Below are 12,169 nucleotides of genomic sequence, written 5' to 3'. Positions count from 1 at the left end.
GCATGCAAAGGTTTAAACCACAGGCAGAATATTCTGCAAACCCAGAGCCACCCAAGTCCCACTACTTTCAAGTCCAAAGTAGTCTGGGTGGGCAAAATGGGAGATAACTGTGTTTCAGTGCCAGCACCTCTTAACCCAGCCACCCTCTTTGCTGCAAGTAAAAGTAGCTGACCTTTTCTGACAGCTGCTGCTGGAGACACCCGAGGATTGCTGGTCCCACTGCCTGGCGCGACGCCGATGATGGGGAAGCGGATCTTTGGGGGAGACAGGAGGGAAGGAGGTCCCGTGGTGGTGGGCGAGTAGCTGAACAAAGAGGAGCTGTAGCTGGGCCGCCTGCCTTCCCGCCTGTTGCCGTCAATTGCAGCCTGAAGCTCAGCAGGAGAACTGAGGGATTTCTTCTCACATTCATAGGCATATAGGTACTTCATGTACCTGGGAGAGAGGCGAGCACAGGGAAACTCAAGTAGGTTTCTCAAAAGAACATGGAATTATAGGCCACAGCAACAAGCATCGCATTCAGAAAGACTTTCAGACTGAGGTCCTCTGCAGACCTGGAGTCTTTGTCTGCATATCATGACCACTGCTGCGCTTGGTTCAATAAGCATTGAGCAGTTTGGGTGTGAAGCACAGCTCTCAAAGAAACTTTGAATTTACTCAGTGTTTACAGGGAAGCACATAGGTACATACTACTACACCCACAAGGGCAGAAAAGAATCATCTAGGATTCCTTTACAATGGAGACACCATCTAAAATTGTAAGAATTAAGATCTTGGACCATAACCCTTAGTGGAAGGAAGGAAGTTTGAGGAATTACCCTTGCCCAAGTCATTTGTATTGGGCAGCACCAAACCTTACTGCTTTTGCTGAATTCTGGCATGCATGTTCGCAGGAGACAGCCTATTTGCACCAAAGGCTGTAGAAATGGCAATGAGCTTCACTCTCTGGGACTCGGGGGCTCTATTAACTTCCAAGAAAACCGAGTCTGCAGAAGAGCTGGGTGTGGACTCCCAGAGCCCAGGCTTTGTGTCACTAAAGCACAGCTTTGCCCTGTTGCTTAAATTTTACAGTAGGTTTACTTTCACCATTCTTTTTCCTCTGCTTATTCTACTTTTTCCTTCTTTTTTTTTTCTTGCCTAATCAACGTGGGGTACCGCAGGTCAGAAAAGCAATCTTCACAGTAAGTAGGTGCTAAGTGCAACTTCCCACAACTTAGTGGTGATAACAGACTGATACCAGTGATCAAGTCCATACTTGATGCCTACAATAGGAGGCCTCCCTCCTTCCTCCTTGTGCCAAGTGCTCTTCAGAGACAGAGCAAGACCCTCCTTGCCCCGAGGAGTTTAAGCTCCAAAGAGGCAAGAAAGGCACAGGATGGATGGAGGCGCGGAGCACAGCGAACAAGTAGGTGGCATATTAGTGCTGGGACTGTAGGGATGGAAGGGGAATGAGTTCAGGAAGAATCACTGCTAAGAAAAATGAGAGGAGAAGGAATCGAAAGGAAAAACTGCAAGCCTTGGGTGAGAGGGATAAATCGAGTAATTTATCAGCTCATCCCTGGCCACAGAGTAGAATTTAGTCTTCCAATTCTTCCACCCCAGTCCCTGCTTTGCACTCCCCAATCCCCACTCTGTGTTTACATCCATGCTGTTAGACCTTCTGGACTTACTGGGTTCGAAGCGTAAATGCGGCACTGGTGATGGAGGTGGGCAGGTTAAGGCCTTTGGTGATCTCTCGCCAGATCTTCTTGTTGATAATTTCCACCAGCCCTCCTTTCTCAGTCACCAGCTTGTAGAGCATGTAGAGATCCAGGATCTGCTTTGCCATGATGGGGATCCGATTGATGGGAGTCCCTGCAGGGAAACAGCAGGGAAGGAAACATGGAGTCAGAGAGAAAATGAGGCCAAGAAAACTGGCAGGTTGCGGCTATCGATCTTCTTTCTAATAGGAAATTCAGGCAACTCTTATTTGTAGCCTGACTTGAGGCCTCTCGATGGGTGAGTAAATGAGCCAGAGAAGTGTAGCTACATGGCACGTCTTTTTCATGAAAAATCCTTTCCTGTAGGCAAAAGCAATTATCAGGCAAATAATAACCTGCAGCTAAGAGCAACTTCTAAAATAGAAAGACGGGAAGTAGGGACCACTCAGACCTAGGGGTGAGGGAGCAGCACAGAGGAATCATTTTTTATGAGCTCCTAGGGCAGTCTCAGATAAAAATCTGTATTGCTTGTGCTCACGAAGGGGCTGAGCAGCCAGGCAACTCAAGCTACTTGTACATTGGGATTTGGCTCCCTCACTCCCCAGGATCTGCCATCCTGTATTGCTTGGGAACAGTGATAGAAAAGGGCACACGACACTTGAGAGCACCTCCCTCCCCCACGTACATTTACCTCTGTCCTCCCTCGCAAGCACACGCGTAACATTTTGCTACAGCTTCTGCCCTCAGAAAGCATTTTCACCCTCCCACTCCTTTTCCCTGAACACGCTCCCAAATGACACACCAATGAGGCCACATGTGTACCTTGGTAGCAACCGCAACGCAACTGCTGGAGCAGTAACTTGTTGCAAGAAAGCTAGAGAAATTGCGTGGATGGTGGTGGTGAACAAATGAGCAGTGTAACAGAGCATCAGGGTGTCTGACTGCAGACACCGCAAAGCCAGGCGTCCTCACAGCTGCTGTGAGAAGCACCAGGCATCCAAACACCTTTTGGAGCTAAAAAGAAGGTCCTGCTCTATCCTTGCGAGGATGGACAGGGCAGACAGGGAAACAGCTCTATTCTTCCTGTTCAGTTTTGTCATCTTGTGGGTTAACAGAGGTAAGAAAATCTGATTTTTTTAACCTGATAGTGCCCTTTTAGCAGCACCTTAAAGTGATAAAGCGTGCAGGGTTTAAAAAGGTCAAACTAATGAGATTTAGGCAAGGAGAGGAAGAGGGGAAAAAATGCTGATGTAGCAAACCTTTTATTTTGCATAGGAAATACTGTCCTGGATCAAAGAGCCATCCATCTGAGGTCAGTATCCTGTCTACCACAATGGTCAGCACCAGCCTTTACAGGAAAGCCTGCGAAGCACTGCAATGGACAATTATGGAATACCCAACCCACAGGGGAGACTTCTGCCACTGCTCATCAGCCAGCGATTCAGTTAATGCCCTGAAGCAGAGCAGTTTATGGCCCTTATAAATGGGTTTTATTCTGTTTAGTGAAAAGGAGTGCAGCTCAGCTCTGCAGATGTCCTCATTATACATGTAAGTGTAATTTTTTTTTCTCTCTTTTCTTTTTGAAGCCTGTTATGCATTAGCTCATGGTACCAATTCCCACAGGTTAATGAGATGTTGGATAGAGAAAGTAAACTTTTTCAGCTTTAAAAGGGCTGCCTTCAAGTTCACCAAGTTACTAACTCAAACTGTAACAAAACATAATGAGCAACCTGATCAGGCTTCGTCTGCATGCTCCGTCATTTTATATCTATCATATCCTCTTTTCCTTGCCTTCTCTAAACAACCCCTTCCCTGTCCACAACAGAAAAGTCCACAAAGCAGTAATTTCATAAACTGCATCCGATCCTCTTCCTGCATTTCAGAGACAACACTTCCCTCGGGGAGCAGAGATAGAGATGTTTCCAAACTGTTTAAATGCACTGCGGCTCCATCCATCCCAGCTGGCTGCCCCCAGCCAGGAGCCAGTCCCTCCCAAAAGGGCAGCCTGTGTAAATGCAATCCTCAATTTGCTTCGTTTTTTCCTCAGCCACCATTTTGTCTCCGTGTGTTATTACAAAGATTAAGAGCACACTAACAGCGTCATTTCAGTCACACAGAGGGCTGGGAGTGATCATGTTACCAGCCTTAAGTTATCATTCATCAGCTGAGCCACAGTAACCAGAGTCACACCCAGCCAGCTCCAAATGAAAAGCAGGGAAATATTTCTCTCAGAGGTTTCTAGGAAGAGCCACGGGTGCGTTTTTTCCACCCCCAAATGCCCCTTCATTAACAGTTCAGCATTTCTACCCCAGCAGCAAGGAAAGCCGGGGTGTCCTAAGTAGTACCGCATTGCCAGCAAAGCCGTTAGTACACTGGGGCAGGATCAAAACCTTCTTCCCCACTCCTCCAGCAACCCTGCGCCGTGCGAAGCCACCCACTTTTCCCCAATCCAATTTAGGGAATAGCATTAACTTGTCCAGAAGGGACTTTCATCCAGCTCTCCTTGGACAGTGACCAGATGGAGAGTGAAAGGGAAGGGCATGGATAAGGCTCCTCAGGCAAACAAGCTGCTAATACAGAAGTATAAGGAAATACCTACTTTTTAATATACTGCATTTATCCTAAACACAGTTTTACTCTTATAGATTCTCCCATCTCAGCATTTGAAAAGGTACACACGTATATTTATCCAAAACTCCATGGAAAGGGACAAACATTATCTGCATCAGTGGGAAATAAAGGCTTAAATATATTTCCAGAGAGCTTGCTCATAGCTGGAGTAGAAACAGCAATCAGATCTGACCTCCCTGCCTCACGTTACTAACCCTTTGACACCTTCCCTTCCTGAAGTTCGCTTTTAAACAAGACCCACAGACCAAAGTGCCCTGAAATTTAATTTGTGGCTTTACAAACTAAGTGAAAACCTATAGCTTCCCACCCCTAATAAAATTTCTTTACACGGGCTGAGAAACTTTAGAGCAGGGACAAAACTACTTCCATCCTTCTACCACTTGAGCATGGAGATACAATCATTTTCCTGCCATGCTTTCTCATAGTACCACTCCAAGTGACATCCCCCAGAGCTAGCAAAGGGTTATTTGGGTTTCGGAGCTGGTATATTAACTGGACTTTTCAGAGCAAGACAGGGCTCTGCATGTTTCATAGGATCTGACTGCAAAAGAGCTGAAAAGCATGGAAAGGCTGCTCTCACAGCCCTCTCCTCCCCCAGCCCCTATCCAAGGAAAGGCAAGGCGATAAAGTCTTTATTGGAAACTCCCAGCGCTCAAACAGGAAAGGCTGAAAAACGAGTATCATGGGACGATTGGATGCTGAAGCCGAGCGGATCCTTTCACAGGCGGCTGCAAGGCTTGTCAGGGGCCATGATGGATTACTGTCATCTGGCAGCATCAGGATTAATGATCCGGAGGTCAGAGGGGAGAATTCCAGAGGGAAAGGTCAGCAGCCGGGGGCACAGCATAAGACTTGTTGCCTTTTGATGGCAATCTCATTTTACTGTACTTTCAAGCCTCTCTATTCTGCCGGCTCTCCGAAATGCTGTAGGTACTGTGCTTGCAAAGAGCCAGAAGCCTTGCCGGACTCGAGAAGAGGGCGAGGAAGAGGACTGGCTCCTCTCCTAGTTCTCTCAGTAAACAACTTTTCTTCCTTTTAGTATAACCCCAGCTATGTAAGTACAAGACATTTCTGCAAGGAATTAGCCAAAGGGGGGCACACAAGGAGTCTGTTTCCACTGCAAAAGGGATGATGGGTACTTGATGAGCATGGGAGACCTCAGGAAGACAAACTCTAGGGCAGGCAAACTCTGGAAGGAGAAAGAAGAATCATCCATCCTACAGCCCATGGGCTCCTGGTTTTCTGAAGAGAAAGACCACTGTAACTACAATTCAGATTTCTGGAATAAAGAGTTCATCCCTGGAGGAAGCCTGACTGTAGCTATAAACATCTCTGTCCTTCAAGGGAAATAAGCAGCCCCCCCTGCCAAGCTGTTTCACCCCATTCAAAAGCCTCTTCTGTTTCAGGCAGACGAAACAGAAGCCTAAAGGGCTTATATGGATAGGCTTGAACGTCCCCTATGTCCCCTGCGCTGCAGAGGAAGGAGGAGCAACTGATTTTCATCCTTCAAGAACAATTTAAGAAGGGACTGAGGAACCTGCAAACTCCAGATAATCTTTGAATGACTGTTTTTGCATCTATCGGCAATAAACTTGTACCTGGGGAAAGGGCATTAGCCGCGCCATCAGCACACGCAGGCTCCGCTCCCCTGCAACAACAGCCACTCTCTCGGTGCTGGGGCTCAGTCTTTCCATTTCTTGAAAGGAAACTAAGCTTTGGACCAAGATCTTCCTCACCCATCCAAGGATGCTGCCCAAGGTGTGGGTTTTTTTCCAGTTCTTCATCCTATCTTAGCCAGACTTCAGAGTCAGATCTAAATCTGAAGATGCAGACCGATGTTAAACAAGGAAAACTGCCCCTAAGACTGTCCTTAACCGAATTAGAGAAAATAGTCCCCTCTCATTTTGCAGGGATCTGCCTGGCTTTGTGAATCCTCCAAGATGGAGAGCCCCTGCCAAGGCCCACTCTCTCCACTCCTCATGCTGAGCCATGCCCACTGCAGGGAGTTCCCCACCATCAAGCAGTCTAAGCCATGACTTGTCCTGCATGCGAGAGACAAAGAGCAGTTAATTATACCCAGCCTGGAGCACTACTTTTTCAATCACCTCCCATTTTTTTCCCCATCCAATTTACTTTCAGAAGTGTCCACTTTTTAGTAAGGAACAAAGGGGGTGATAATCCCAAATATTTATTCTGCAGAGCAACATTCAAATTGCAATAAAGCACGCTCTGGAGTGAAAAATAGGCAACAGGCATAGAGGGGTCATTTCTAAGCCACAACCTGTACAAGTAAGGAAAGAACTGCTCTTTACACCTTCCACTCCAAATATGTTCAGAAGAGAAACAATATCAGACAGCCAAAAGGAACGTATTTTCCCCAGGAGACTGGGCAAGTCCACAGTGATTTAAAATAATTTTGAACCAAGTCTTGCAGAGACCTTCATGTTTCTTTGAAGGGAGAGAATAATTACTTGGTATGCTCTCCCCACTGTCGCAGGCTAAACAGAGGTAAAATTCAGTTCAACAGCCAATCAGTAGTGCAAACCAACTTGCAGTAGTGTCTATGAGCAAATCAACTTGAACCCTGCACTGTCTCACTTCTCGGTTTGCCTGAATTCCTCTTCAAGGACAAACCCTGGCTGTCTTCATGCAGAGCTGCCTGTTCAGCCACCCCAGCTCCTTTGCATGAGTTTTATTTGTCAATTTGGTTTGAGTCTGTCCCGAGTACTCACTCAATGTTAAAATAAAAAGCAAAGGTATACAGAAGGGAAGGCACCTCTCCCCTCTTCCTCCCTGTCCATGCCACAGCTGATCTAATCTCTCCCTACACATGGCACTTCCACAGCAGGCATTCTCACCTCCCAACAGGAATGTCACCACCTGATCCACAAGCCTGCAGACCATTAGACACTCCTATCAAAGCAGGAGCCAGGATAGAGGGTAATTAATCATGCTCTATTTGACAGGAGGCCCACTTCTTATCTGCACCCCTTGAAACGCCATCAGTTTCTGCTTCCCTCCTCAATAAGTGAGGCTGACGGCAGCTCCTTATCAGATTTCGGCTGCTGAACGGGAAACAGCCTAACTGGCATCCAGTGCCCCACTTTTATTAGCCAAGGCTCCAGCCACATTAACCTTCCCACACAGGGTGCTTTTCCATCCCTGAAACAGAGATCCCATGGAGATTTGCTCTCTTGGACCCAGCTCAACTACAGGCCAACTGTTTGGCTGCTACTGACACAGCTGGGTCCAATATATTTGCTATTACAAATTTCTTCACCAGATGTTGAACCACCATGCAACTGATGGTGGGTTTCCATACACATGACCTCTGAACCAAATGGACAGACTCTTCTTCGCTAGGCAAAGAGAGCTACAAATACAAAAGGCAATGCAGAGAAATGAGGGCAGCTGGCAAAAATAAAGGTAGGCCAGGCAGGCTTTACGAGGTCAAAAATTGGACCATCTTCATGCCAAACAGTTCCACCTTCTTCCATCCACCTGGATATCAACAGGGTCATCTCCTCAGTGTTGAGCCACCTCCACTGCTTAAGTGCAGCAGGTCATTAATCATTTGAAAAACATGCTGTTGAAATTGAGTGGGGGGGCAGGCCAAGAACAGCCATAGCAAAGAGGAAGTACCAATGTAAGAGCGAGCTCGAGAAGATCAGGATTTGAGACACAAACATCCAGTTTTTGAGATGCTGGAGAAACATGTGACAACTTAAAATCTCAATCTTCAGGCGAAGTGAGGAAAAAGCCCCTTTGACTCCATCACTCAATTCTGTACACCCAGGAAAGAGCACCTGGGATTCAGAGATCCTCAGCCAGCAATCACCAGAGCAGACTGGTATCAGATGAATAAGCTAAAGAAAGGTTCATGCAAAGCAACAACAGCCAATCATTTCAAATTAATTTCTTTTGTACCCTGTCCAGTGTCAACTCAGTTCATAAAACATTTAAGCTGCTCAAAATGTTCTTCATGCTGGCTAAATTTAAAACAAATCTCCTGTAAGCCAGAACCAAGTAAACTCCTAATGCTATTTTTCCCCATTAATTACAACTGCAGCTTCCAATACAATTTTTCTTTTGAGCTAAATACTCACTCTAAAATGCCATTTTTCAGCTGCTTAAAAACCAAGGGATATTAATTATTTGAACTGTACTGGGTCATCTCCCAGAAAAGATTTTTTAGACCTTTCCAAAGGGAAACTTCCAGGCTTTTTCCAAATTAGAGGCCGGGGGCGGGGGGGAAATCTCATGTGTCTATGTCTGCAATGAATGTTTTGATGTGTGAAAAACAGAAGGGGGAGAAAGTTTGCTTCTTATGGGAAGGACCTGCTGATAACTACTTCTAAGTTATTGCAATTTGCAAATTTTGCAAATGGACCCAGGTAAACTCTCCCAAAATATCAACTTATGTATCTGGTGGAGACTTTTAGTCACCTGGCACCAAAGGCTGATGAGCAAGACATTCCCTGCAAGAGTTTTCGGGATGCTACAAGAGAGCCCTACCTCAAGTACAGGACTATGCATCCCCAGAAGAGCTCGATTCAAGCTGTTCGGAGATCCCAAGCACCTTGCTTCGCACCTGTTTTTATCCTAGCATCACTTGAAAGTGTTTAAGTACACGGAATAGTGCATTCTCTGTTCCCTGTTCTGAAAGGCTCAAATCACTTAATACAAAGGAATGTAAATCAGAATGCCAGTTCCCCCTACAACTTAAGGAAAAGTAAATCTTTCCAACAATATAAAAGTAAAAACGTAAAATATTTCACTGATCCCCACACTGCTTACCATTTGCACAAGACACTAGTCACCATGTTTCCTGAGTCTAAGTCAAAACAGTTGACCAAAGAAGAGGTTCTTTAGAGGAGGTACAGGAGGCAGAGATGTAGCTGTGTACAAATCCAAGGGTCTAATGGTGAAGAGGACTTCACCTGGTTCACCTGGATCATCCAGAAGAGACCTCTGCAGTGCCTCGAGTGAGAATTTCCCACTGCAGAACATCATCTGCTATTTAGGGAAGCATTTGCTGTGGCTCAGCATCAAGCAGGTAGCATGAGCAAAGGATGCTGAGAATTTATGTCTGTTGATGTCTCATTTAGAGAACTACATTGCTTAATTCAGATTTGAAAATATCTCCAGAGAATCTAAAGAAGAAACCTGCAAAATTGAATCAGTAGAAGAATGAAGTGTATTCCCTGAACAAACATTTCATAAACACCACTTGGCCTATAGATAAAAGAATTCATCAGTAAATGCTTTTGTCAATACCCTGGATTTGTTGTATTTCCACATCTAAAGTGTGCAGACAGAGCATACAACAGCAGGAAAACATTAAAACCACACGGTCAGACTTACAAAGCCCCTTCTATGTATATACACATAAAAAACCAGAATGGTCAAGCCATCTGGGAAAACCAAGGTCACGCAGAAACCTTGAACAAAATTAGTAGAGCTGTACAATTGGAGACATTTTATGAGGTCTTCACAAAGGCAGTACTTAAAATGAACAAAACAGCTTCCCTTGAAAGGGAGCCTTTCCTAATACACCATAGCACGCAGTTAGATCTCTTCCCCATCAAACCTCTTCTCAAGAGGAATGTCTTGCACAAACACTGCTGATCCTTCCAGGGGATGAAATAGTCCCACTACTCCAACTCTCTCCTGACCAGCACTAGTGGAATACAATCAGCTCAATTATTGGTGGCTGCCTTAGCAGCTCTAAGAGTCATGCCACTAACAGTCCTTCACTATCTGGGGACAAACAGCAGTCTAGCTATGCTACCTAGTGCATGCTACAGGGCTAACAGCTACATTTTTCTACTACCCATCATACCTATGCCTTCTACCACACACAAAAAAGATGCAGACAAAATTTAGCTTCAGGGTATGTTCACAGGGTGAGAAAGACCCGCAAAGAAGTGGAAGATGTCATCATCTCTAACACTGCATCTGATCTGAGTAAAGGAACTTGCCCATCTGGCTACATACATTTCTGTAATAAAACTCTTTTCAGTAATACAAAAGATGAGGTAACACAAGATTACTCTGAGTTATTGTAATGGATGCAGCTTTAGCCTGGGCACTTAGAAAACTGCTCCTGCCTGCAGTGTCCTCAGTGGCAGGCAGAACAAATCCAGCCTCCATGTCTGCAGTTGCAACCCACTCCATAGAGCACCAGCAGATAAGCCTCAACCTGTGCCCTTAAAAATGCACTGAACCACAAACTTGCCCATAGAGCAGCTCCTCATGCAGCAGGAGGTTAAAAATACAGCTTCTGAGAAACCAGACCTCAAGACATCAGGGCTCAACTTGTCACAAGACACCAGATCAGCAATGGAGATGGAGGGAAGCCACTGCTGAAGCTGCTTATCCCTGCTCAGTCCAAGGAAAGACGTCCTTTAGTTTGAGACTGCAGAAGAGCTGACAAAAGGGAAGGTGGAAGTGGTAATACAGCAAGCTAGCGTCATCCCTGCCAAGCTGCATCAGGTCAGTCCTGTTGTAGGCCTGGTTCGAAGCTAGTCCTGCACACTAATTGCTCTCATCGGCTGGTCTCCCCTCCTCTCCCCATCTGCCCCTTCAATCACAGCCATGGTGGGATCCATTCACCTAAACACATACAAGGAATAAAACATCCAACAAAGGAAGAGTTACAGCTTTCCTCTCATCTCCCTCTTCCATCATTATTGCCACTGAAGGGCCATTTTATCACTTGCAGCTGTGGTCATTCAGCGACAACCTGCTGTGCTCAGAGGCAGATGAGACCTGCACATTTGATCTGCATTAAGCCTGTTTCATGGCTTCACATTTCTAGGTACATTCCTAACAGCAGCACCAACAACCAAATCTTTTCATCCCTCCAACTACTCAGTAGCTCCTGTGAAATCTGTCATTTATCTTTCACATCAGGCTTTTTTTGGTTCAGCATCAGTTAGCAATCTGTGCCCCAAATCCATCAGCCCCAAACAAGAGCCAGCACTTCTCCAGCTCCTCCTGGACAACAGCAAAATCCCCGTCTTTACACCAGCAATGTTTATTAGCAGAGCTGCTTTCCATTCCCTTAAGACATGAGGTGCAAATTAACCAGCTCTTCACACATACTAGCTAAGAAACACAACACTTCGCTCTCAGGTGCAATGAGCCCTCAGTTGTATCCATCTTTGGGGGGACTCTTTCAGAACAAAGCAGCTGTTCAGCCTTGTTTGGTTTAGGATGCTTATTTGGCACATAAAGCAAGGGGAAAAGAAATGAAAGCCTGAACAGTATCCTATGATAACTTTGCTGTAGAAGCTCCCAGATTTTTGAAGATCCCAGTGTAGGACACAGTAGGCAAGTCCATTTGCTCACTAGAAAACCAAAATCCTGCTGTAGATAGCAGTGGGGAGAGCAGACATGGGAAAAGTGGACAGTACAGATTCTGAAAAAACATGCCAAGTCAAAAGATTTTCTCTGCGTAAGACACAGCAGCTTAGATTAACAACAGAAGAGAAGCTGCCTCCTATAGCTCAACCTATGCTGTTCAGTTCTATCAACATGAAGAAACTTAGCTCCGCAGAGTCCTTCTGCCTACTTCTTTTGGGGGTGCCAAAGTATAAAGCAAGCCCACAACTGCCTCGTAGCCTGCAATCTAGCCAAATTCCCCAGAGCAGGGCCAAACATTTCTAGGGCCTCTGGCAGAGGGCTGTCAGTTCATGGCATCTCTCCCCCACGGGTGCTGGGCTCTTTATATTTCATTTTCAGCCTTCTAGCAGGCAAGAAAACAAGGGAGTCTCCAGAAAACAAATACAGTTGGAAATGCCCAGATGATTAAAAGCTAAACTCCTACAGCAACCAGC

The 12,169-nt window shown here is 45.7% G+C and overlaps 1 protein-coding gene across 4 annotated transcripts in view; it reads right to left on the bottom strand.

Annotated features, from left to right (window-relative positions):
- The window catches only part of ARID3B (AT-rich interaction domain 3B), a 36,819-nt gene that overhangs the window by 8,281 nt on the left and 16,369 nt on the right, over positions 1-12,169 (bottom strand). For all 4 annotated transcript variants that reach the window (XM_049812565.1, XM_049812563.1, XM_049812566.1 and 1 more), the window contains 2 exons: positions 1,668-1,851; positions 173-432 (listed from right to left, as the gene is read on the bottom strand). In XM_049812565.1, the coding sequence (XP_049668522.1) occupies positions 173-432; positions 1,668-1,851 (444 nt within the window). The remainder of the gene's footprint in view (positions 1-172; positions 433-1,667; positions 1,852-12,169) is intronic.

This window comes from Accipiter gentilis, chromosome 10 (assembly GCF_929443795.1).
Source record: "Accipiter gentilis chromosome 10, bAccGen1.1, whole genome shotgun sequence".
NCBI classification, from domain to species: Eukaryota; Metazoa; Chordata; class Aves; order Accipitriformes; family Accipitridae; genus Astur; species Astur gentilis.
The sequence above is the reverse complement of the archived record's forward strand: the minus strand, read 5'-3'. Positions and strand labels throughout refer to the sequence as shown.